The sequence below is a fragment of the Oncorhynchus kisutch genome, linkage group LG22 (assembly GCF_002021735.2).
Source record: "Oncorhynchus kisutch isolate 150728-3 linkage group LG22, Okis_V2, whole genome shotgun sequence".
Classification (NCBI taxonomy): Eukaryota; Metazoa; Chordata; class Actinopteri; order Salmoniformes; family Salmonidae; genus Oncorhynchus; species Oncorhynchus kisutch.
The window spans coordinates 29,787,474-29,813,668 of record NC_034195.2 but is presented as its reverse complement, the minus strand read 5'-3'; the positions used below and the strand labels follow the sequence as shown (position 1 = coordinate 29,813,668).

General features: G+C 45.3%; 1 protein-coding gene across 1 annotated transcript in view; it reads right to left on the bottom strand.

Moving 5' to 3' along the window:
* Positions 1-7,612: 7,612 nt before the first annotated feature.
* Positions 7,613-26,195, bottom strand: part of LOC109866957 (semaphorin-3D) — a 94,631-nt gene continuing 76,048 nt past the window's right edge. The window contains exons 19-20 of the mRNA XM_031802198.1: positions 9,592-9,596; positions 7,613-7,821 (exon numbers count right to left, since the gene is read on the bottom strand). Coding sequence (XP_031658058.1) covers positions 7,613-7,821; positions 9,592-9,596 — 214 coding nt within the window. The remainder of the gene's footprint in view (positions 7,822-9,591; positions 9,597-26,195) is intronic.

The following is a 26,195-nucleotide window of genomic DNA, read 5'->3' as shown; positions in this document are numbered from 1 at the left end:
ACTTTGTTGAATTCCCAATGTGTTATCGCTGCGCTTTCAACCATTTAAAAGCACAACAAAGTTAAAATGGCAATACAATGTCAGATATTTTGTTTATTTATACAACAACTTAATGTATTATCAGTCACTATGCTTCATCTAATAGCATAACCGAATTACCTGGACTGCAATTGAGATTATTAATACATGGTGCAAGTGATCAATGTCATTCGAGATTCTGCACAGATTATTATAGCAATTGTGAAGATCTGCATAGACCTGAGACCTTTGCATGCTGTCTTGAAGATGCACGATTTCTATGATTACACAATAAGACATTTATTGTTACAGTAACCATGGATGTGTTACTCATTTTATCGTTGAATAAATACTGTTACGTTAGTTTGTAAAATAGCCTTAACTTTAACTTTGTTCCCTAAATATCAGTGCGACAGCTAAGGCACGGTAATTGCAGTGATATTCTCTGATCAAAACAGACTGATTCTGAAAGAAATTCCACAAATAAATTTTTAACAAAGCACACCTGTTAATTGAAATGCATCCCACGTGACTACCTCATGAAGCTGGTTGAGAGAATGCCAAGAGTGTGCAAAGCTGTCATCAAGGCAAAGGGTGGCTACTTTGAAGAATTTCAAATATACATTATATTTTGATTTGTTTAACACCTTTTTGGTGACTACATTATTCCATATGTGCTATTTCATAGTTTTTATATCTTCACAATTATTCTACAATGTACAAAACAGTAGAAATAAAGAAAAACCCTGGAATGAGTATGTGTGTCCAAACTTTTGACTTGTTTTTATTTATTTTATTTAACTAGGTAAGTCAGTTAAGAACAAATTCTTATTTCAAATGGCGGCCTACCCCGGCCAAACCCTAATGATGCTGGGCCAATTGCGCGCCGCCCTATGGGACTACAATCATGGCCGGTTGTGACACAGCCTGGAATCAAACCAGGGTCTGTAGTGGCACCACGGACATAATTTGCTAATAAATTCATTGAAAATCCTACAATGTGATTTTCAGGATTTTTTTTCTCATTTTGTCTGTCATACTTGAAGTGTACCTATGATGAAAATTACAGGCCTCTCTCATCTTTTTAAGTGGGAGAATTTGCACAATTGGTGGCTGACTAAATACTTTTTTGCCCCACTGTATATCTATAGGGGTCCCGTCATATAGCTAAATACTACTCAATCTATCTCAGAGAATTACTGGAGGCCCTGCTCCGTATGTGCCAAAAATAAATCTCGCCAGCATGCTCCAGCAGGGAACCTATTTCCCCTTCCTGTGCCTCAGGGTCCCTGTTGTCATCTATCCATTGATTTTGTCACTGATCTCCCACTATTTTGGTGGTTGTGGATAGATTCTCCAAATCCTGTTGTTTCATCCCACTCTCTGGTATCCCTAGTGCTCTCCAGGTCGCTGAGGCACTGTTCCAGCAGGTCTTCCGGCATTATGACTTTCCGGAGGACATCGTCTCTGACCGTGGCCTCCAGAATGGAGAGCTTTCGTGGAGAAGCTGTGGGTTATGGTCAGCCTCACTTCCGGGTAGGTGGAGAGGATGGACCAGAAGCTGGGGAGGTTCCCAAGGAGCCACTGACAAAATCGGCACGGGGAGTGGGCCCGATTTCTTCCCTGGGCGGAGTACACTCAGAATTTATTACGTCCTCCACCGGGCTGACTCCCTTCTAGTGTGTTCTGGGTTATCAGCCGGTCCTGTCTCCGTGGACCCCAGGCCAGACTGCTGCGGTGGATGAGTGGTTCACAGAAGAAGTGTGCAGCGATGCCCACGTGACACTCCAGTGCGGCGTCCACCATCAGAAAGAGCAAGCGGATCATCACCGCAGGGAGGCTCCCATGTTCCATCCTGGTGTCTGGCTCTCCACCAGGAACCTCCCACTCCGCCTGCCTTGCAAGAAGCTGAACCCTCAGTTTGTGGGGCCGTTCAAGGTTCTCTGGAGGGTCAACAAGATGACTCATAGATTACAGCTCCCCTTTGACTACCGTCTCTCACTTTCATTTCATGTCTCCCTTCTCATGCCGGTGGTTCTTGCTCCCCTGGTTAAGGCTGTCCCCCACGACAGCCCTCCGCCTCCCCTGGACGTCGAGGGAGGTCCGCCTATGCTGTCAGATTCCTACTGGACTCCCGACTTCACCTGGTGGACTGGTAGGGGTACGCTCCAGAGGAGCGGTGTTGGAATCCGGTGATGGACATTTTGGATCCCAACATCATCTGTGATTTACACCTTTGCCATCCAGACTGGCCAACTCCTTGTCCTCGGGGCCGTCCCTTGGCCAGCGTTGACCTGCGGCTTAGGCCGCACATCAGGAGCCACGCGTCGGGGGGGGGGGGGGGGGTACTGTCATGTCTACTCCCGCTCCCCCTATATGACTGACGGTTTACTAATCACTGGCTCTGACAACCTTAATTACGCACAACTGACACCATCGTTACTCAGATTGGTGCTTCATCAGGAGACAGTCTTGGACTCCATCACATCACTGATTACCTCCCCTGTATCTATCACTCCCTTAGTTTCATTCCCCAGGCAGTATTGGTTATGTGTTTCATGTCCAGACGCTACTCTTGTTTTGTATCGTTAGATGTTCATTGCATTATTAAACTCACCACCACTCACCGCTTCTCGACTCCGTTTCACAAAGCTTCAAACTCTAGGCCTATATGTATTAATTTTTTTGAATCCTGGTTTGAATTTAAACAATAGCTATTTATGACTTCCCAAATGCTATACAGACCTGAATAGCATTGTTGATGATATATGGTTCCATTTTATTTGCTCTGTTAAACCTACCCTTTGGAATTACATTGAAAGCAGCAGCGAATTTATTAAGTGGAGACTTCTCAATAGTCATTCTCACAATAGAACATTGGTAACAGTCAGTGACAAATATCAAAGCTGAGCAGGACTGGTATTGGTTAAAACCCTGGATGAGAGACCAAATGCATAGCTGTAGATAGATCCTCTCTCTAGGAGGTGCTGCCCAGCCTACATTTACTTTTTCTTATAGTGGAGATTACGTTGAAGATTGTATTGTTTCATTGTTTCAAAGTTACAAATTCAACATGTTTTATCCAATATGTTTTATATCTATGATCACTCAACTACACAGCTGATGCCTGCTGGACTGTTCATTAACATGGTACTTCATTTTGTTTATCTGTCGGCCCCAGCCTCGAACTCAGTGTGTAGCTAACTGACCCTCTCTGCCCATTCATCGCCATTTACCCGTTGTTGTTGTCTTAACTGTTTACCCGTTGTTGTCTTAGCTCTCCCAATCAACACCTGTGTTTGCTTTATGCCTCTCCCTAATGTGAAAATACCTTGTAAACTGTTGTTTAGGGTATCTCTCATTGTTTTATTTCACTGCGGAGCCCCTAGTCCCGCTCAACATGCCCCAGAGAGCTCCCCTGTCCCACGCCCCAAAAATGCGGAGACAACACCTAGCTTAACTGGCGCCTCCAGAGATGCAACCTCTCTCATAGTCACTCAATGCCTAGGTTTACTTCCACTGCACTTGCACCCTATCCTACCCGTGTCTGTACATTATGCCCTGAATCTATTTTACCACGCCCAGATATCTGCTCCTTTTATTCTCTGTTCCCAACGCACTAGATGACCAGTTCTTATAGCCTTTAGGCGTACCCTCATCCTACTCCTCCTCTGTTCCTCTGGTGATGTAGAGGTAAACCCAGGCCCTGTGTGTCCCCGAGCGCTCTCATTTGTTGACTTCTGTAACCAAAAAAGCCTTGGGTTCATGCATAGTAACATCAGAAGCCTCCTCCCTAAGTTTGTTTTATTCACTGCTTTAGCACACTCCGCCGACCCTGATGTCCAAGCTGTGTCTGAATCCTGGCTTAGAAAGGCCACCAAAAATTCAGAAATTTCCATCCCCAATTACAACATTTTCCATCAAGAAAGTACTGCTAAAGGGGGCGGAATTTGCAATCTACTGTAGAGTTCTGTCATAATATCCAGGTCTATGCCCAAACTGCAAACTGTTTGAGCTTCTACTTTTAAAATTCCATCTTGCCAGAAATAAGTCCCTCACTGTTAGCGCTTTTTACAGACCCCCCTCAGCTCCCAGCTGTGCCCTGGACACCATATGCGAATTGATTGCCCCCCATCTAATGTCAGAGTTCATATGGTTAGCTATGACCTAAACTGGGTAAGCTTAACACCCCGGCCGTCCTACAATCTAAGCTAGATGCCCTCAATCTCACACAAATTATCAAGGAACCTACCAGGAACAACCCCAAATCCGTAAACATGGGGAACCTTATTGATATCATCCTGACCAACTTGTCCTTTAAATACACCTCTGCTGTCTTCAACCAGGATCTCAGCAATCACTGCCTCATTGCCTCTGTCCGTAATGGGTCCTAAAACACTTCAGCAAGCAGGCCTTTCTAATAGACCTGGCCCAGGTATCGTGGAAGGATATTGACATAATCCCGTCAGTAGAGGATGCCTGGTTGTTCTTTAAAAGTGCTTTCCTCACCATCTTAAATAAGCATGCCGCTTTCAAAAAATGTAGAACTAAGAACAGACAGCCCTTGGTTCACTCCAGACTTGACTGCCCTTGACCAGCACAAAAACATCCTGTGGCGCACTGCACAAGCATTGAATAGTCCCCGCAATATGCAACTTTTCAGGAAAGTCAGGAACCAATATACACAGTCAGTTAGAAAAGCAAAGGCTAGCTTTTTCTAACAGAAATTTGCATCCTGCAGCACTAATTCCAAAAAGTTTTGGGTAAGAACACCTCCTCCCAGCTGTACACTGCACTGAGACTAGGAAACACTGTCACCACCAATAAATCCATGATAATTGAGAATTTCAATAAGCATTGCTCCACGGCTCCACGGCTGGCCATGCTTTCTGGCCATTCTACCTTCAAAAGAACAGTTTTCGTTGATTGCTTTTTTCAAATCCAGTGTGTTTTCCACATAGATTACACATCACAATATGTTGATAAATCAAATCAAAATCAAAGAAAAAATGTGTCACATTTGTCACATGCGCCGAGTAAAACAAGTGTAGACCTTACCGTGAAATGCACTGTGGATGCATACTCCTCAATGCCATTGGAGCATATTCCAGTCTGTGCTAGCAAAACAGTCCTGTAGCGTAGCATCCGTGCCATCTGACCACTTCCGTATTGAGCGAGTTACTGATACTTCCTGCTTTCGTTTTTGCTTGTAAGCAGGAATCAGGAGGATATAATTATGGTCGGATTTGCCAAATGGAGGGCGAGGGAGAGCTTTGTACGCATCTCTGTGTGTGGAGTAAAGGTGGTCTAGAGTTTTTTTTCCTCTGGTTGCACATGTGACATGCTGGTAAAAATTTGGTAAAACTGATTTAAGTTTGCCTGCATTAAAATCCCCAGTCACTAGGAGCGCCGCTCCTGGGTGAGCATTTTCTTCTTTGCTTATGGCCTTATAGAGTTGGTTGAGTGAGCTCTTAGTGACAGCATCGGTCTGTGCTGGTAAATAGACGGCTTCAAATAATATATATGAGAACTCTCTTGGTAGATAGCGTGATCTACAGCTTATCATAAGGTACTCTACCTGAGGCGAGCAATAGCTTGAGAATTCTTTAATATTAGACATCGCGCACCAGCTGTTATTGACAAAAATGTCCTACGCTGATACAAGGATGATTTAACCAGTTTGTGCCCAGTGGGTGGGGTTAATGGCTGTTCTGGTAAATGACACCCGTTATTGTTCTAATGTTGGAATCTGACAGAATCTGACAGACTGACTTCCTTAGCTAGTAAACGGACAATCTATGGACCATTTAAAAAACATATTGTGCTCACCAATATGTGCGAGTGTGTATGTGTTTGTCTTTCATGTATAGCTGATCTGAAGACCTAAACCTTCAAACATGCAAACATGGTGTTACGTTAATATATTTCCCCAAATCTTTCATCTTCTCTTCTGGCAGTGGTGTTGTTCACTATGTGTTGTTCAGTCATAGTCCCACACTTGTGTAATATTCTCTCCCAGTCTGCCATGCAAGCAGACTTGACCCAATATTAAGCCCAGATCAAACTGCCTCAGCTCTGCACTGTTTGGAACTACAGAACCGATCAATGTGTTTCAGCATGCAGAACAACAACACATTGTTTACACAACAACCATGGTGGCCCGGTTCTGATCTGTCTGGAGGGGTGGTTAACTGAACTGGTACCTACAATCTTCAATAACTTGAGGACTAGTTCCACTCATAAAATACTGATTTCTGTGCAGTAACATTGTAAGTGACGAGTATATATTTGTTTTCGCATTCTACTTCAAGGTCTGGATATATCTTAAGTGTAAATCACATGATCAGCACACAGCCTGCTGGTCCATGCCAGGAGAGGTCTCAAATTTAACACATTAGCAAGGGAGGTGTGTAGGCTAGAGACAGACTGTCCTAAGTGTTTTCAGGGGAGTATGTGTGTGTGTGTGTGTGTGTGTGTGTGTGTGTGTGTGTGTGTGTGTCCTAAGTATTTTAGGGGAGTGTGGTCTTGGTGAGTGGCCAGCAGTCTGAGATCAAAGGATTAAAAGGACCGGTTGTCACTATGACAGCTGTAGCAGTTTGGATATCCACTTGACCGGGCAGAGACACTGTAATAAAATTTATGAACAGAAAAAGAGCTAGAAAGAGAGGGAGAGAGAGAGAGAGAGACGGATGAGCAAACAAACGGATGGACGGACTGAAGGAGAGACAGACAGAGAAACAGAGAATGAGAGGGATAGAGAGATGGGATGGAGATAGGGAGAGATAGATAGACAGAGAGACAGAGAATGAGAGGGATAGATAGATGGGGACGGAGATAGGGAGAGACAGAGAATGAGAAGGATAGAGAGATGGGGACGGAGATAGGGAAAGACTGACAGAAAGAGAGACAGAGGATGAGAGGGATAGAGAGAAGGGGATGGAGATAGGGAGAGACAGAGAATGAGAAGGATAGAGAGATGGGGACGGAGATAGGGAGAGACAGACAGAAAGAGAGACAGAGAATGAGAGGGATAGAGAGATGGGGACGGAGATAGGGAGAGACAGAGAATGAGAAGGATAGAGAGATGGGGACGGAGATAGGGAGAGAGACAGAAAGAGAGACAGAGAATGAGAGGGATAGAGAGATGGGGACGAGATAAGGAGAGACAGAGAATGAGAGGGATAGAGAGATGAGGACAGAGATAGGGAACGACAGAGCTGGCAAATATTCAGTGATATGATCTGACAGCACCTCTGCAGAGGTTTCCAGACACATGCTACAACGCTGTTGAACCATACTAATCCTCCACTCCTCTTCTCTTTTCTGCTCTTCCTTTCCCCTCTTCTTCCATCCAACATCTGATCCCTCTGATACCTCTCACCACTCTCCATGTGTTCCACTACGACTGGAAATATATACCTCACTGATCAATACCACTCGCTCTCTCTTCCCTGAATTTCCTTTCTCTCTTTTTTTCTGTTCAGTGTATCCTATGTGTTCTTTCTCTCTCACTCTCTGTTTCAAAAGTTTGAAGACAGCTTAACTGACAGAGTCAAAAGTCATTGAGTGCTCCCAGCCCACCCCATGGCCTCCTCTATGCCCACTGCCTCTCTGCCCCCATGCCTCTCCACTCTGGTCGTCCAGACCTCCAGGGCCCCAGCCCATCTACGTGGCCCACCCGAGGCTGTCCCTGGCTGGGCAGAAGCATGGTAGAGACAGGGGGACAGATGGAGGCATCTGAGGCTCTAATCTCGGCCTGGTGGGGAGGTTTCTTCATGGCTATCTTAGTCACTGTGCCAACATCTAAAGGCCAACAACACACTCAGATACACGACACACAATACAGCACAGAGAAGCCACTGACTTTACAATAGCAATGAATCCAGATAAGTATGTGTGTCTGCCTGTATAGCTAATTATCTAGCTAGCTAATAATCTTTCCATCTATTACTGTACTTTCCAGCATAAGTTATAGAGAGATGTTCAGCTGTGTTGCTGTGTAGAATTAGTACATGTGACCAATTGGAAAACTGATTAAAAGGCTAAAGGTCAATGAAGTGTGGCACCAAACTGTTGAGAATGGAATATCAGTTACCCAGACATACTGTACACACACTGCTACTCCCAAGGGAAAAACAAGGACGCCTGCAGCAACATGAGACTACACACACACACACACACACACACACACACACACACACACACACACACACACACACACACACAATACAGGTTGACATGGGAGTGAAAATTCATTGCTGTCCCGTCCTGTCTTGAAATTGTTTTCCCCGTACTGTCCTGATTCCGCAACATTTCTAAAACCAAATAACTTTCCTGTACCGTCCCAATAAAATTCCCTCCCATTCTGTCCCGTGCTAGTTTTTACGTGCAGAAGTCAGAAATAATTTGCTCCATTAGCTGCTCGTAGCTAAGTAGTGACTGGCTGCAACTGGAGTGTGGAGTGACAGTGAGCCAGCGGGGGGTGGAAATGGCCTACACACAGTTTCTTTAATGAAATCCTCCATACATTACATATTTCTAACCCCCCACCCCCAAAAACACTCTGTTTATAACTATTCCTGTACTGCCTGTTTCTGTGGAGTGTCGATCCTGTCCCGTCCTGACTCTAGAACTTGACTCCCATTCCTGACGAAATCCTGAACCACCCACAAGACCCATGTGGGTCCTATTCCCATGTCAACCTCTAACACACACACACACACACACACACAGACACACACACAATCTGCAACCCAATCTCCAAATAAAAGGCCAACACATGGCGTAACTGCAGTAACAGTATTACGCCATCGCGGGGAGTTGCCATGTTTTAACTGTCACAGAAGGAAGTCATGGCTTGATGCTTTAATTATGCCATTTGGTACTGTATCTTAGTTGTCTGTCATACTACGTAAAATTGAAACTAAAAGGTATGTTTAGGCATTCATTCCGAATGGTTCAGGTTAGGGTTAAGGCTTGGGAAAGGCTTAAAACAAAAAAAGAGTGTCTAGCACTAGGATTGAACACACAACTTTCAGAGCTGGAGTCTACGGCTTTCACGACCATCCCCCATCCACAACACCCCAGCAAGCCGCCAGCCTGCTAGAAGGTAATAGGTGCTCACATTGTCCCTAGTGGATGACATAGCGTCCATATTTCTCCAAATCCAAACGTAATCTGGTATCTGCAGAATCGGCACCTCCCGACTTATTCCGTAGGAGAATGGGCTGTCTGGCACATTTCACTGGTGGGGATCATAAGAGTATGACCTCAAATGCCTCTGTCAAGTGTTCTTTAAAAGGCCTATCCAATTGAACACAATTGAAATCAAATACAAATGGCGAAATGAATACAAGCTGGTACACAGAACACAGCTCATAATCCATGTAAAATGAACTCCATATATGGACATGCTTACATAAATGACATTCCAACATGTGGAAAGACAGTAATCCAGACGTTTGTTTTGAGGGTCAATCTGAATCCAGTGTGAAAGGACCATTGTGTCTGATCTAATCCTGACTTTATTTACAGGCCTGGGTATGAACCCAGCGCTAACCATGGTTACCTCACACTGCCTGGAAACACACACCCAGGAATGAGTTAGAGCAGTGCTCTCCACAGGGTTCTCCAACCCTGTTCCTGGAGAGCCATTGTCCTGTAGGTTTTTGCTCCAACCCTAATCTAGTACACCTAATTCTAATAATTATCTAGTTGATAAACTGAATCAGGTCAGTTACAACTGGGATTGGAGCAAAAACCTACAGGAGGGTAGCTCTCCAGGAACAGGGTTGGAGAGCCCTGTGTTAGAGACTATAGTGTCTTACACTGGGGTCAGACAAGAATGTATACCTGCATGAAAACGAGCTCCAAGAAAGATATATGGTTACCATAGCACTTATTCAGTGTGCACTAATAAAATTGTTTTGCTTACACTGTTGATGTGATAGAAATCTGAACTAACTTGTCCACGTCACAGTTGTTGGTATTGAGACACATTCCAGGAACAATCCAGAAATGCGTTTTCAGGAACAACTTTTTAGATAAAATACAAGTTTTAAATGAGAGCTAAGCCTGGATCCACACCAGAGTTTAAGTTGAATTATGACAATTGTTTCTCTACTATTTTCCTAAGATTTGGGGAAGGAGGTAAATGGAGCAGGTTTACAGAGACTGAACAAAAACAGAAGCAGCTTACATGAGATTTGCCAATTACCCGAAACACCTTACCCACACTTGTTCACCCTCCCCCTGCCCTCACCCCAGTCCTCCCCCACCCTCACCGATCCCTGGAGAGATGGAGCCCTTTCATGACCTGCCCAGGACACCCAGAGATCCACCAATCACAGACCAGGACCAGAAACACTAACAGACCTTTCTACTTGTGGAAATCAGAAAAGACAAACATGACCACCCTGTAAAAACAACCTGAAGGAGAGGGGAGAGGTTTCTGTGTGGAACAAAAGCAGCTCTAGAATAACACACATTCTGGTTCAGAAAGAGAGGAATTCATATGTGGAACGTTAACAGTCAGTAGACCTTAGCGATGGCCCAGACCACATGGGCTTCCATATATCCTCCACCTTTCTCTCCCACAGATACCCCTTATCCTCACCCACATCCCCATTCTGTCAAAAATAGACTACTGGGAACCTGCACAGATGAGGTGGTCATAAGAACGAGGATGTGGTTGATAAAATAAACCTAAATAAACTCAAATCTACAGTATTTCTGTACCTCGCTACCAGGGGCCTTGGCTTGATTGTACAGATATGATGAAGTCAAAGAGGAACAGCTCTAAGCTCTATACTGTAGCATCCTATGTCATGAGACCACAACCAAACAATCCATACATTTTATAGGTTCCAGAACCAAAACAATCCGTTTGAACTGTGTTTACTTGATACTCAAAACCCATCTGTGTTTGTTTGTCTTTGTAGAGTTTCTAAACTGGAGATGTATTGTAAGGACAAGGTTAAGAAAGGGTTAATAGCTCTGAAAACAAAGGGGATGTGAATCTTCCGGTAACCACGATCAGAGATTACTTAGGCTCCTTTGAAAAACACTGCTATACAAGTTAAAACAATATTTACCCTTTGTAAGGGTAACTCTGTAAGGGTTAAAACAATATTTACCCTCTGTAAGGGTAACTCTGTAAGGGTAACTCTGTAAGGGTAACTCTGTAAGGGTTAAAACAATATTTACCCTCTGTAAGGGTAACTCTGTAAGGGTAACTCTGTAAGGGTTAAAACAATATTTACCCTCTGTAAGGGTAACTCTGTAAGGGTAACTCTGTAAGGGTTAAAACAATATTTACCCTCTGTAAGGGTAACTCTGTAAGGGTAACTCTGTAAGGGTAACTCTGTAAGGGTTAAAACAATATTTACCCTCTGTAAGGGGAACTCTGTAAGGATTAACATAATATTTACCCTTTGTAAGGGTAACTCTGTAAGGATTAACATAATATTTACCCTCTGTAAGGGTAACTCTGTAAGGGGAACTCTGTAAGGGTAACTCTGTAAGGGTTAAAACAATATTTACCCTCTGTAAGGGTAACTCTGTAAGGGTAACTCTGTAAGGGTTAAAACAATATTTACCCTCTGTAAGGGGAACTCTGTAAGGGTAACTCTGTAAGGGTAACTCTGTAAGGGTTAAAACAATATTTACCCTCTGTAAGGGTAACTCTGTAAGGGTTAACATAATATTTACCCTCTGTAAGGGTAACTCTGTAAATCAAACCAAATCAAATTTATTTATATAGCCCTTCGTACATCAGCTGATATCTCAAAGTGCTGTACAGAAACCCAGCCTAAAACCCCAAACAGCAAGCAATGCAGGTGTAGAAGCACGGTGGCTAGGAAAAACTCCCTAGAAAGGCCAAAACCTAGGAATAAACCTAGAGAGGAACCAGTCTATGTGTGGTGGCCAGTCCTCTTCTGGCTGTGCCGGGTGGAGATTATAACAGAACATGGCCAAGATGTTCAAATGTTCATAAATGACCAGCATGGTCGAATAATAAGAAGGCAGAACAGTTGAAACTGGAGCAGCAGCACGGCCAGGTGAACTGGGGACAGCAAGGAGTCATCATGTCAGGTAATCCTGGGGCATGGTCCTAGGGCTCAGGTCCTCCGAGAGAGAGAAAGAAAAGAGAGAAGGAGAGAATTAGAGAATGCACACTTAGATTCACACAGGACACCGAATAGGACAGGAGAAGTACTCCAGATATAACAAACTGACCCTAGCCCCCCGACACATAAACTACTGCAGCATAAATACTGGAGGCTGAGACAGGAGGGGTCAGGAGACACTGTGGACCCATCCGAGGACACCCCCGGACAGGGCCAAACAGGAAGGATATAACCCCACCCACTTTGCCAAAGCACAGCCCCCACACCACTAGAGGGATATGTAAGGGTTAACACAATATTTACCCTCTGTAAGGGTAACTCTGTAAGGGGAACTCTGTAAGGGTAACTCTGTAAGGGGAACTCTGTAAGGGTTAAAACAATATTTACCTTCTGTAAGGGGAACTCTGTAATGGTTAACATAATATTTACCCTCTGTAAGGGGAACTCTGTAAGGGTAACTCTCTAAGGGTTAAAACAATATTTACCTTCTGTAAGGGGAACTCTGTAATGGTTAACATAATATTTACCTTCTGTAAGGGTAACTCTGTAAGGGTTAAAACAATATTTACCTTCTGTAAGGGTAACTCTGTAAGGGTAACTCTGTAAGGGTTAAAACAATATTTGCTCGGACATTATGATGCAAATGGCATATACAGTGATTTCCCTCCAAAATAGTTATCATGCAATATGACAAACAAGCTTCAGTTATTGGATAATCACCAACCCTTACCCAATGAATTCCTCATGTTGGTCTTAGTTTGTGTAGAGGTCCTCAGCTATATATGGTATTTGGTATTCAATGATAAATTATATGGTTGTAATGGTAGTTACTAAGTTACATAATTCAACACAGCTGTACATTGGTTGCAAGTTGTTCCAGTGGTGCTTCTTTCAATAAGATTGAAATTAAATCAAATCCAATTTTATTTGTCACAAACACATGGTTAGCAGATGTTAATGCGAGTGTAGCGAAATGCTTGTGCTTCTAGTTCCGACAATGCAGTAATAACCAACAAGTAATCTAGCTAACAATTCCAAAACTACTACCTTATAGACACAAGTGTAAGGGGATAAAGAATATGTACATAAAGATATATGAGTGAGTGATGGTACAGAGCGGCATAGGCAAGATACAGTAGATGGTATTGAGTGTAGTATATACATATGAGATGAGTATGTAAACAAAGTGGCATAGTTAAAGTGGCTAGTGATACATGTATTACATAAAGATGCAGTAGATGATATAGAGTACAGTATATACATATACATATGAGATGAATAATGTAGGGTATGTAAACATTATATTAGGTAGCATTGTTTAAAGTGGCTAGTGATATATTTTACATCATTTCCCATCAATTCCCATTATTAAAGTGGCTGGAGTTGAGTCAGTGTGTTGGCAGCAGCCACTCAATGTTAGTGGTGGCTGTTTAACAGTCTGATGGCCTTGAGATAGAAGCTGTTTTTCAGTCTCTCGGTCCCAGCTTTGATGCACCTGTACTGACCTCGCCTTCTGGATGATAGCGGGGTGAACAGGCAGTGGCTCGGGTGGTTGTTGTCCTTGATGATCTTTATGGCCTTCCTGTGACATCGGGTGGTGTAGGTGTCCTGGAGGTCAGGTAGTTTGCCCCCGGTGATGCGTTGTGCAGACCTCACTACCCACTGGAGAGCCTTACGGTTGTGGGCGGAGCAGTTGCCGTACCAGGCGCTGATACAGCCCGACAGGATGCTCTCGATTGTGCATCTGTAGAAGTTTGTGAGTGCTTTTGGTGACAAGCCGAATTTCTTCAGCCTCCTGAGGTTGAAGAGGCGCTGCTGCGCATTCTTCACGATGCTGTCTGTGTGGGTGGACCAATTCAGCTTGTCTGTGATGTGTACGCCGAGGAACTTAAAACTTACTACCCTCTCCACTACTGTTCCATCAATGTGGATAGGGGGGTGTTGCCTCTGCTGTTTCCTGAAGTCCACAATCATCTCCTTAGTTTTATTGACGTTGAGTGTGAGGTTATTTTCCTGACACCACACTCCGAGGGCCCTCACCTCCTCCCTGTAGGCCGTCTCGTCGTTGTTGGTAATCAAGCCTACCACTGTTGTGTCGTCCTCAAACTTGATGATTGAGTTGGAGGCATGCGTGGCCACGCAGTCGTGGGTGAACAGGGAGTACAGGAGAGGGCACCCTTGTGGGGCCCCAGTGTTGAGGATCAGCGGGGTGGAAATGTTGTTGCCTACCCTCACCACCTGGGGGCGGCCCGTCAGGAAGTCCAGTACCCAGTTGCACAGGGCGGGGTCGAGACCCAGGGTCTCGAGCTTGATGACGAGCTTGGAGGGCACTATGGTGTTAAATGCCGAGCTGTAGTCGATGAACAGCATTCTCACATAGGTATTACTCTTGTCCAGATGGGTTAGGGCAGTGTGCAGTGTGGTTGAGATTGCATCGTCTGTGGACCTATTTGGGCGGTAAGCAAATTGGAGTGGGTCTAGGGTGTCAGGTAGGGTGGAGGTGATATGTTCCTTGACTAGTCTCTCAAAGCACTTCATGAAGACGGAAGTGAGTGCTACGGGGCGGTAGTCGTTTAGCTCAGTTACCTTAGCTTTCTTGGGAACAGGAACAATGGTGGCCCTCTTGAAGCATGTGGGAACAACAGACTGGGATAGTGATTAATTGAATATGTCCGTAAACACACCAGCCAGCTGGTCTGCGCATGCTCTGAGGGCGCGGCTGGGGATGCCGTCTGGGCCTGCAGCCTTGCGAGGGTTGACACGTTTAAATGTTTTCCTCACGTCGGCTGCAGTGAAGGAGAGTCTGCATGTTTTAGTTGCGGGCCGTGTCAGTGGCACTGTATTGTCCTCAAAGCGGACAATTTTTTTATTTAGTCAGCCTGGGAGCAAGACATCCTGGTCCGTGACTGGGCTGGTTTTCTTTTTGTAATCCGTGATTGACTGTAGACCCTGCCACATACCTCTTGTGTCTGAGCCGTTGAATTGAGATTCTAGTTTGTCTCTATACTGACGCTTAGCTTGTTTGATTACCTTGCGGAGTGAATAGTTACACTGTTTGTATTCAGTCATGTTTCCGGTCACCTTGCCCTGATTAAAAGCAGTGGTTCGGGCTTTCAGTTTCACGCGAATGCTGCCATCAATCCACGGTTTCTGGTTTGGGAATGTTTTAATCATTGCTATGGGAATGACATCTTCAACGCACGTTCTAATGAACTCGCTCACCGAATCAGCGTATTCGTCAATGTTGTTGTCTGACGCAATACGAAACATATCCCAGTCCACGTGATGGAAGCAGTCTTGGAGTGTGGAATCAGATTGGTCGGACCAGCGTTGAACAGACCGCTGTAGGCAGGGATCAACAAAATGGAGTCGTGTTTAGCTTTTCTGAAAGGAGGGCGGGGCAGGGCCTTATATGCGTCGCGGAAGTTAGAATAGCAGTGATCCAAGGTTTTTCCTGCCCTGGTTGCGCAATCGATTTGCTGATAAAATTTAGGGAGTCTTGTTTTCAGATTTGCCTTGTTAAAATCCCCAGCTACAATGAATGCAGCCTCCGGATAAACAGATTCCAGTTTGCAAAGAGTCAAATAAAGTTCGTTCAGAGCCATCGATGTGTCTGCTTGGGCAGGAATATATACGGCTGTGATTATAAAAGAGTATTCCCTTGGTAGATAATGCGGTCGACATTTGATTGTGAGGAATTCTAAATCAGGTGAACAGAAGGACTTGAGTTCCTGTATGTTGTTATGATCACACCATGTTACGTTAACCATGAAGCATACGCCTCCGCCCCTCTTCTTACCAGAAAGATGTTTGTTTCTGTCTGCGCGATGCGTGGAGAAACCAGCTGGCTGCACCGATTCCGATAGCGTCTCTCCAGTGTGCCATGTTTCCGTGAAGCAAAGAACGTTACAGTCTCTGATGTCCCTCTGGAATGCTACCCTTGCTCGGATTTCATCAACCTTGTTGTCAAGAGACTGGACATTGGCAAGAAGAATGCTAGGGAGTGGTGCACGATGTGCCCGTCTCCGGAGTCTGACCAGAAGACCGCTCCGTTTCCCCCTTTTACGAAGTCGTTTTTTTGGGTCGCCGGCTGGGATCCATTCCGTTGTCCTGGGTGAAAGGCAGAACACAGGATCCGTTTCGCGAAAGTCATATTCTTGGTCGTACTGATGGTGAGTTGACGCTGCTCTTATGTTCAATAGTTCTTCTCGACTGTATGTAATGAAACCTAAGATGACCTGGGGTACTAATGTAAGAAATAACACGTAAAAAAACAAAAAACTGCATAGTTTCCTAGGAACGCGAAGCGAGGCGGCCATCTCTGTCGGCGCCGGATAATGATAGATCTAAAGTAATTATGTAACTAACAATTTCACAGTGTTGCACAGCGTTTCTAAGTTCAGTCAAACTGAGTGGCTGTGAAATATAGCATCACCCTTGTTTTCTCATAAAATGTTAGGACCTATTGAGCTGGTTGAAAACATCAAGCTGTGCTTAGTGATGGACAACTTTTTGATTATTTGACCCCTCCCTTCCTGTTTAAAGACGGAGAGAGAGGAAAGTCATTAAACTCTGACAGAATGTGTAAATCTTTCAGGATGCCAGTGGAGCCTCCAGTCCAGACCACACAGGCAGTAGTGGGTATAAGGTGGCTTTGGCTGCTGTGAAATCCTGTCAATACCTTTCTGTGTGACTGAGATTCCCATGTCCTTGCCATGTGGAAACAGGGTTTCCCCCCATCTTTTTCAGTTTTACCCAGATTGAATGCCCTCCAGTCACTGTGAGACAGCATGGGTAATGGTTGTGTGTAGCTGATAGACTAGATTAACCATTACACTGTCTGAATGACTGACAAGTTAATGAAGTAAATTTGCAGGATGATTCCCTGCATTTATCTTAGGAGCTTGTGTCATTTCTACATGCCATGATGACAGACACCTTCATATGTATTGACGAATGACCATGCACAAGTGCAAACACATGCACGCATGCACGGACGCACATAAACACACACACAAACACATACCTCATCTCCCTCAACAATCCCCCATGCTGAACACAGGCTGTGTAAATGGAGATAATGAAACAGCACTTGATTCTGTGTTTCAAAATCCAGGAAGGAAGGATTCTTCTGCCAAGACCTTTCTACTTCCTGGGAGCAGGGGTCAGAGGTAACAGAGATTGTTTATGAATGGTAGAGAGTGACGAGGTCATGTTTGTGATTGTCAAGATTGATGGGGTCATGTCAAAAAGCAATCAGGCATGTGATCAGAACTGAATGAGAGCAGACATACACATACACACACACACACACACACACACACACACACACACACACACACACACACACACACACACACACACACACACACACACACACACACACACACACACACACACACACACACACAATCAGAAAATACCAGAATATTAATAACTAGGATATATTTACCTCTTTATATTTATCTCTTTCCATGTAGGTAGTGTCTAACAAGGTCTATAGTATTTCCTATGCGTTACAAAGGTTAATGATGTGATGGTGTGTGATGCTGTCCCCCCAGGCATTCAGACACAGCTTTGATACTAAAGACATCTGAGCTCTACCCCCATCCTCTCTGTACCCTCTGACTCCTGATAAGTGGAACATGGCTGTGATCAGAATCTCAGGGAAACAGGATATGCTTGGACGTACTCTGCTCCACGACACCCCATGAAACGGTGTCTCCCATCATGACCCCACAGAGAGAGATGGTGGGTAGGCAGTCAGCTCAAATGTATACCACTGCAGAAAGAGAGAGGTGGTGGGTGGGCAGTCAGCTCAAATACATAACACTGCAGAATACCTTGAATTCCAGGACAGAAGGAAATTCAGGATATTTGTTTTTTAGTAGTATGAGTAGCTACATGCAGATATCCTTTTCTGTCTGCAGTAGAGATACTACGACTTAGAAAAAGTGAGGTATCTGCATCAGAGTAGTATACGTCTGACAGATCTGGTGTCGACGTATTCAACTTTTACAAACCCTATGTGAATGAAGACAATGTTTAAAGGTGTGTGTGTCCCTGCACACACTCTGCAGCGAGGAGAGAGGCTGTACATAGCTGCTCACAGCTAACTGTTTCTGCATACCTGCTGCTAAGTACAAACATACCTCCAGGCCCATTCCCCCAAGCTGCTCCAGGCCCATTCCCCCAAAATACTACTGTACACAGGCTGCCATCAATACTACTCTACCCAGGCTGCCATCAGTACTACTTTACACAGGCTGCCATCACTACTACTCCACACAGGCTGCCATCAATACTACTCCACACAGGCTGCCATCAGTACTACTCTACACAGGCTGCCATCAGTACTACTCTACACAGGCTGCCATCAGTACTACTTTACACAGGCTGCCATCAATACTACTCTACACAGGCTGCCATCAATACTACTCTACACAGGCTGCCATCACCACTACTCTACACAGGCTGCCATCAGTACTACTCTACACAGGCTGCCATCAGTACTACTTTACACAGGCTGCCATCAGTACTACTCTTTTTTTAATTTATTTTTTTATTTAACCTTTATTTAACCAGGTAGGCTAGTTGAGAACAAGTTCTCATTTGCAACTGCGACCTGGCCAAGATAAAGCATAGCAGTGTGAGCATACAACAAAGAGTTACACATGGAGTAAACAATTAACAGAAGAGCAGAAAAGTAAATAAATAAAAACAGTATGGGGATGAGGTAGGTGAAAAGGGTGGGCTATTTACCAATAGACTATGTACAGCTGCAGCGATCGGTTAGCTGCTCAGATAGCTGATGTTTGAAGTTGGTGAGGGAGATAAAAGTCTCCAACTTCAGCGATTTTTGCAATTCGTTCCAGTCACAGGCAGCAGAGTACTGGAACGAAAGGCGGCCAAATGAGGTGTTGGCTTTAGGGATGATCAGTGAGATACACCTGCTGGAGCGCGTGCTACGGATGGGTGTTGCCATCGTGACCAGTGAGCTGAGATAAGGCGGAGCTTTACCTAGCATAGACTTGTAGATGACCTGGAGCCAGTGGGTCTGGCGACGAATATGTAGCGAGGGCCAGCCGACTAGAGCATACAAGTCGCAGTGGTGGGTGGTATAAGGTGCTTTAGTGACAAAACGGATGGCACTGTGATAGACTGCATCCAGTTTGCTGAGTAGAGTGTTGGAAGCCATTTTGTAGATGACATCGCCGAAGTCGAGGATCGGTAGGATAGTCAGTTTTACTAGGGTAAGCTTGGCGGCGTGAGTGAAGGAGGCTTTGTTGCGGAATAGAAAGCCGACTCTTGATTTGATTTTCGATTGGAGATGTTTGATATGAGTCTGGAAGGAGAGTTTGCAGTCTAGCCAGACACCTAGGTACTTATAGACGTCCACATATTCTAGGTCGGAACCATCCAGGGTGGTGATGCTAGTCGGGCATGCAGGTGCAGGCAGCGACCGGTTGAAAAGCATGCATTTGGTTTTACTAGCGTTTAAGAGCAGTTGGAGGCCACGGAAGGAGTGTTGTATGGCATTGAAGCTTGTTTGGAGGTTAGATAGCACAGTGTCCAAAGACGGGCCGAAAGTATATAGAATGGTGTCGTCTGCGTAGAGGTGGATCAGGGAATCGCCCGCAGCAAGAGCAACATCATTGATATACACAGAGAAAAGAGTCGGCCCGAGAATTGAACCCTGTGGCACCCCCATAGAGACTGCCAGAGGACCGGACAGCATGCCCTCCGATTTGACACACTGAACTCTGTCTGCAAAGTAATTGGTGAACCAGGCAAGGCAGTCATCCGAAAAACCGAGGCTACTGAGTCTGCCGATAAGAATATGGTGATTGACAGAGTCGAAAGCCTTGGCAAGGTCGATGAAGACGGCTGCAGAGTACTGTCTTTTATCGATGGCGGTTATGATATCGTTTAGTACCTTGAGTGTGGCTGAGGTGCACCCATGACCGGCTCGGAAACCAGATTGCACAGCGGAGAAGGTACGGTGGGATTCGAGATGGTCAGTGACCTGTTTGTTGACTTGGCTTTCGAAGACCTTAGATAGGCAGGGCAGGATGGATATAGGTCTGTAACAGTTTGGGTCCAGGGTGTCTCCCCCTTTGAAGAGGGGGATGACTGCGGCAGCTTTCCAATCCTTGGGGATCTCAGACGAGATGAAAGAGAGGTTGAACAGGCTGGTAATAGGGGTTGCGACAATGGTGGCAGATAGTTTCAGAAATAGAGGGTCCAGATTGTCAAGCCCAGCTGATTTGTACGGGTCCAGGTTTTGCAGCTCTTTCAGAACATCTGCTATCTGGATTTGGGTAAAGGAGAACCTGGAGAGGCTTGGGCGAGGAGCTGCGGGGGGGGCGGAGCTGTTGGCCGAGGTTGAAGTAGCCAGGCGGAAGGCATGGCCAGCCGTTGAGAAATGCTTATTGAAGTTTTCGATAATCATGGATTTATCAGTGGTGACCGTGTTACCTAGCCTCAGTGCAGTGGGCAGCTGGGAGGAGGTGCTCTTGTTCTCCATGGACTTCACAGTGTCCCAGAACTTTTTGGAGTTGGAGCTACAGGATGCAAACTTCTGCCTGAAGAAGCTGGCCTTAGCTTTCCTGACTGACTGCGTGTATTGGTTCCGGACTTCCCTGAACAGTTGCATATCACGGGGACTATTCGATGCTATTGCAGTCCGCCACAGGATGTTTTTGTGCTGGTCGAGGGCAGTCAGGTCTGGAGTGAACCAAGGGCTGTATCTGTTCTTAGTTCTGCATTTTTTGAACGGAGCATGCTTATCTAAAATGGTGAGGAAGTTACTTTTAAAGAATGACCAGGCATCCTCAACTGACGGGATGAGGTCAATGTCCTTCCAGGATACCCGGGCCAGGTCGATTAGAAAGGCCTGCTCACAGAAGTGTTTTAGGGAGCGTTTGACAGTGATGAGGTGTGGTCGTTTGACTGCGGCTCCGTAGCGGATACAGGCAATGAGGCAGTGATCGCTGAGATCCTGGTTGAAGACAGCGGAGGTGTATTTGGAGGGCCAGTTGGTCAGGATGACGTCTATGAGGGTGCCCTTGTTTACAGAGTTAGGGTTGTACCTGGTGGGTTCCTTGATGATTTGTGTGAGATTGAGGGCATCTAGCTTAGATTGTAGGACTGGCGGGGTGTTAAGCATATCCCAGTTTAGGTCACCTAACAGAACAAACTCTGAAGCTAGATGGGGGGCGATCAATTCACAAATGGTGTCCAGGGCACAGCTGGGAGCTGAGGGGGGTCGGTAGCACGCGGCAACCGTGAGAGACTTATTTCTGGAGAGAGTAATTTTCAAAATTAGTAGTTCGAACTGTTTGGGTATGGACCTGGAAAGTATGACATTACTTTGCAGGCTATCTCTGCAGTAAACTGCAACTCCTCCCCCTTTGGCAGTTCTATCTTGACGGAAGATGTTATAGTTGGGTATGGAAATCTCTGAATTTTTGGTGGCCTTCCTGAGCCAGGATTCAGACACAGCAAGGACATCAGGGTTAGCAGAGTGTGCTAAAGCAGTGAGTAAGACAAACTTAGGGAGGAGGCTTCTGATGTTGACATGCATGAAACCAAGGCTTTTTCGATCACAGAAGTCAACAAATGAGGGTGCCTGGGGACATGCAGGGCCTGGGTTTACCTCCACATCACCCGCGGAACAGAGAAGGAGTAGTATGAGGGTGCGGCTAAAGGCTATCAAAACTGGTCGCCTAGAGCGTTGGGGACAGAGAATAAGAGGAGCAGGTTTCTGGGCATGGTAGAATATATTCAGGGCATAATGCGCAGACAGGGGTATGGTGGGGTGCGGGTACAGCGGAGGTAAGCCCAGGCACTGGGTGATGATGAGAGAGGTTGTATCTCTGGACATGCTGGTAGTAATGGGTGAGGTCACCGCATGTGTGGGAGGTGGGACAAAGGAGTTATCAGGGGTATGAAGAGTGGAACTAGGGGCTCCATTGTGAACTAAAACAATGATAACTAACCTGAACAACAGTATACAAGGCATATTGACATTTGAGAGAGACATACAGCGAGGCATACAGTAATCACAGGTGTTGAATTGGGAAAGCTAGCTAAAACAGTAGGTGAGACAACAGCTAATCAGCTAGCACAACAACAGCAGGTAAAATGGCGTAGACTAGGCAACGGGGCCAACAGATAAAACAAACAAGCAGAATGGAGTACCGTGATTAATGGACAGTCCAGCGTGCATCAGCTATGTAGCCAAGAGATCAGTGTCCAGGGGGCAGCGGTGGATGGGGCAGGGAAGCTGGACTGGCGAGTGTTATCCAGGTTTTAAAAAAACTAACAATGACTAAATAGCTTGTAGCTAGTTAGCTGGTTAGCTTCTGGAGGTTTTTGAGTGTGTTCTAAAAATAAATAAAAAATAATAGCGATTCCGTATCACATTGGGTGAGGCAGGTTTCCGGAAGGTATAAACAAATTAAAAGTCAAAAGAGATAGAAAGTAAATATGGGTCCGGTGGGCGTTTGGGACGCGGCGATTCAGGCGGTTAGCAGGCCTGTGCTAACAAGCTAACAGTTTGTAGGCCCGGGCTAGACAAGGTAGCAGTTAGCGGACCGGAGCTGGACAAGCTAGCAGTTAGCAGGCCGAATTAGCAAGCAGGGAGATAGCGAGGGCTAGAGAGTTAGCCTTTGGGGGACGTCGCGATGGGGTGAGTCTGTTTATTCCTCTTCGTGCGGTGACATCGATAGACCGGTCGTGGGCCCGGATATTGTAGCTCAGGAGTATGCTACGGTGGTAGCGCAGGCCGGGCTAGCTTCAAGCTAAGTGGGTGGAAACGCTAGCCAGGGGTAATCATCCGGGGTTGCGGTTTAGCTAGATAGCTAGTTGTGAAGATCCAGCGTATTTGGAAGCTTAGGTTTAGCAAAATGTTTTTAAAGGGATAGCTATGTAAAAAAACGAAAAATAAACGAAAAATAAACGAAATATACAGGGACACGACACGACAGGACGACAGGACGACTTACTGCTACGCCATCTTAGACTACACAGGCTGCCATCAATACTACTCTACACAGGCTGCCATCAGTACTACTCTACACAGGCTGCCATCAGTACTACTCTACACAGGCTGCCATCAATACTACTCTACACAGGCTGCCATCAGTACTACTCTACACAGGCTGCCATCAGTACTACTTTACACAGGCTGCCATCAGTACTACTTTACACAGGCTGCCATCAGTACTACTTTACACAGGCTGCCATCAATACTACTTTACACAGGCTCCCATCACTACTACTTTACACAGGCTGCCATCAGTACTACTTTACACAGGCTGCCATCAGTACTACTTTACACAGGCTGCCATCACTACTACTCCACACAGGCTGCCATCAATACTACTTTACACAGGCTGCCATCACTACTACTTTACACAGGCTGCCATCAATACTACTCCACACAGGCTGCCGTCAATACTACTTTACACAGGCTGCCATCACTACTACTTTACACAGGCTGCCATCAATACTACTTTACACAGGCTGCCATCAGTACTACTCCACACAGGCTGCCATCAGTACTACTCCACACAGGCTGCCATCACTACTACTCTACACAGGTTGACATCAATACTACTCTACACAGGCTGCCATCAGTACTACTCTACACAGGCTGCCATCAATACTACTCTACACAGGCTGCCAACAATACTACTCTACACAGGCTGCCATCAGTACTACTCTACACAGGCTGCCAACAATACTACTCTACACAGGCTGCCATCAGTACTACTCTACACAGGCTGCCATCAATACTACTCTACACAGGCTGCCATCAGTACTACTCTACACAGGCTGCCATCAATACTACTCTACACAGGCTGCCATCACCACTACTCTACACAGGCTGCCATCAGTACTACTCTACACAGGCTGCCATCAATACTACTCTACACAGGCTGCCATCAGTACTACTCTACACAGGCTGCCATCAATACTACTCTACACAGGCTGCCATCACCACTACTCTACACAGGCTGCCATCACTACTACTTTACACAGGCTGCCATCAGTACTACTTTACACAGGCTGCCATCACTACTACTCTACACAGGCTGCCATCAGTACTACTTTACACAGGCTGCCATCAGTACTACTTTACACAGGCTGCCATCAGTACTACTTTACACAGGCTGCCATCAATACTACTTTACACAGGCTCCCATCACTACTACTTTACACAGGCTGCCATCAGTACTACTTTACACAGGCTGCCATCAGTACTACTTTACACAGGCTGCCATCACTACTACTCCACACAGGCTGCCATCAATACTACTTTACACAGGCTGCCATCACTACTACTTTACACAGGCTGCCATCAATACTACTCCACACAGGCTGCCGTCAATACTACTTTACACAGGCTGCCAACAATACTACTCTACACAGGCTGCCATCAATACTACTCTACACAGGCTGCCATCAGTACTACTCTACACAGGTTCACATCAATACTACTCTACACAGGCTGCCATCAGTACTACTCTACACAGGCTGCCATCAATACTACTCTACACAGGCTGCCAACAATACTACTCTACACAGGCTGCCATCAGTACTACTCTACACAGGCTGCCATCAATACTACTCTACACAGGCTGCCATCAGTACTACTCTACACAGGCTGCCATCAATACTACTCTACACAGGCTGCCATCACCACTACTCTACACAGGCTGCCATCACTACTACTTTACACAGGCTGCCATCAGTACTACTTTACACAGGCTGCCATCACTACTACTCCACACAGGCTGCCATCAATACTACTCTACACAGGCTGCCATCAGTACTACTTTACACAGGCTGCCATCACTACTACTTTACACAGGCTGCCATCACTACTACTTTACACAGGCTGCCATCAATACTACTCCACACAGGCTGCCATAAATACTACTTTACACAGGCTGCCATCACTACTACTCTACACAGGCTGCCATCAATACTACTCTACACAGGCTGCCATCAATACTACTCTACACAGGCTGCCATCAATACTACTCTACACAGGTTGCCATCAATACTACTCTACACAGGCTGCCATCAATACTACTCTACACAGGCTGCCATCAATACTACTCTACACAGGCTGCCATCAGTACTACTCTACACAGGCTGCCATCAATACTACTCTACACAGGCTGCCATCAATACTACTCTACACAGGTTGCCATCAATACTACTCTACACAGGTTGCCATAAATACTACTCTACACAGGCTGCCATCAATACTACTCTACACAGGCTGCCATCAGTACTACTCTACACAGGCTGCCATCAATACTACTCTACACAGGCTGCCATCAATACTATACACAGGCTGCCATCAATACTACTCTACACAGGCTGCCGTCAGTACTACTCTACACAGGCTGCCATCAATACTAGTCTAAACACGTACACACCATTCAAGCATGCAAGCAAGCACATGGCACACATACAGTACAAACACACAAGCACACACAAGCACACACAAACACACACACACCTCCGTGTTTCCAGGACAGCCCAGCAGAAGTTGACTGTCAACACCCGAGTAACAGAGACACCTGCACCTTGGTAAAATACTCTGTAATACTGTATGTGCAAAACACCTTGCTTACATCTCAATTCAGCATCATTTTCCACCCTTTCCTCTTCCTGTCAGGGGTTTGATATCTTGATTTTAGCAGGAAGGCTTTTGATGTCGGCCTGCTTACAGAAAAACACCTTTGCTTTGCATTCCACCACTACAGCACATCTGAATAAGCAGTGGTGGAAAAAGTACCCAAATGTCATACTTGAGTGAAGGTAAAGATACCTTAATAGAAAATGTCTCAAGTAAAAGGGAAAGTCACCCAGTAAAATTCTACTTGAGTAAAAGTCTATTTGCTTTTAAATGTACTTAAATATCAAAAGTAAGTATAGTTGCTAAAATATACTTAAGTAACAAAAGTAAAAGTATGAATAATAAAAAAAATCCTTATATTAATCAAATCAAATCAAATCAAATGTATT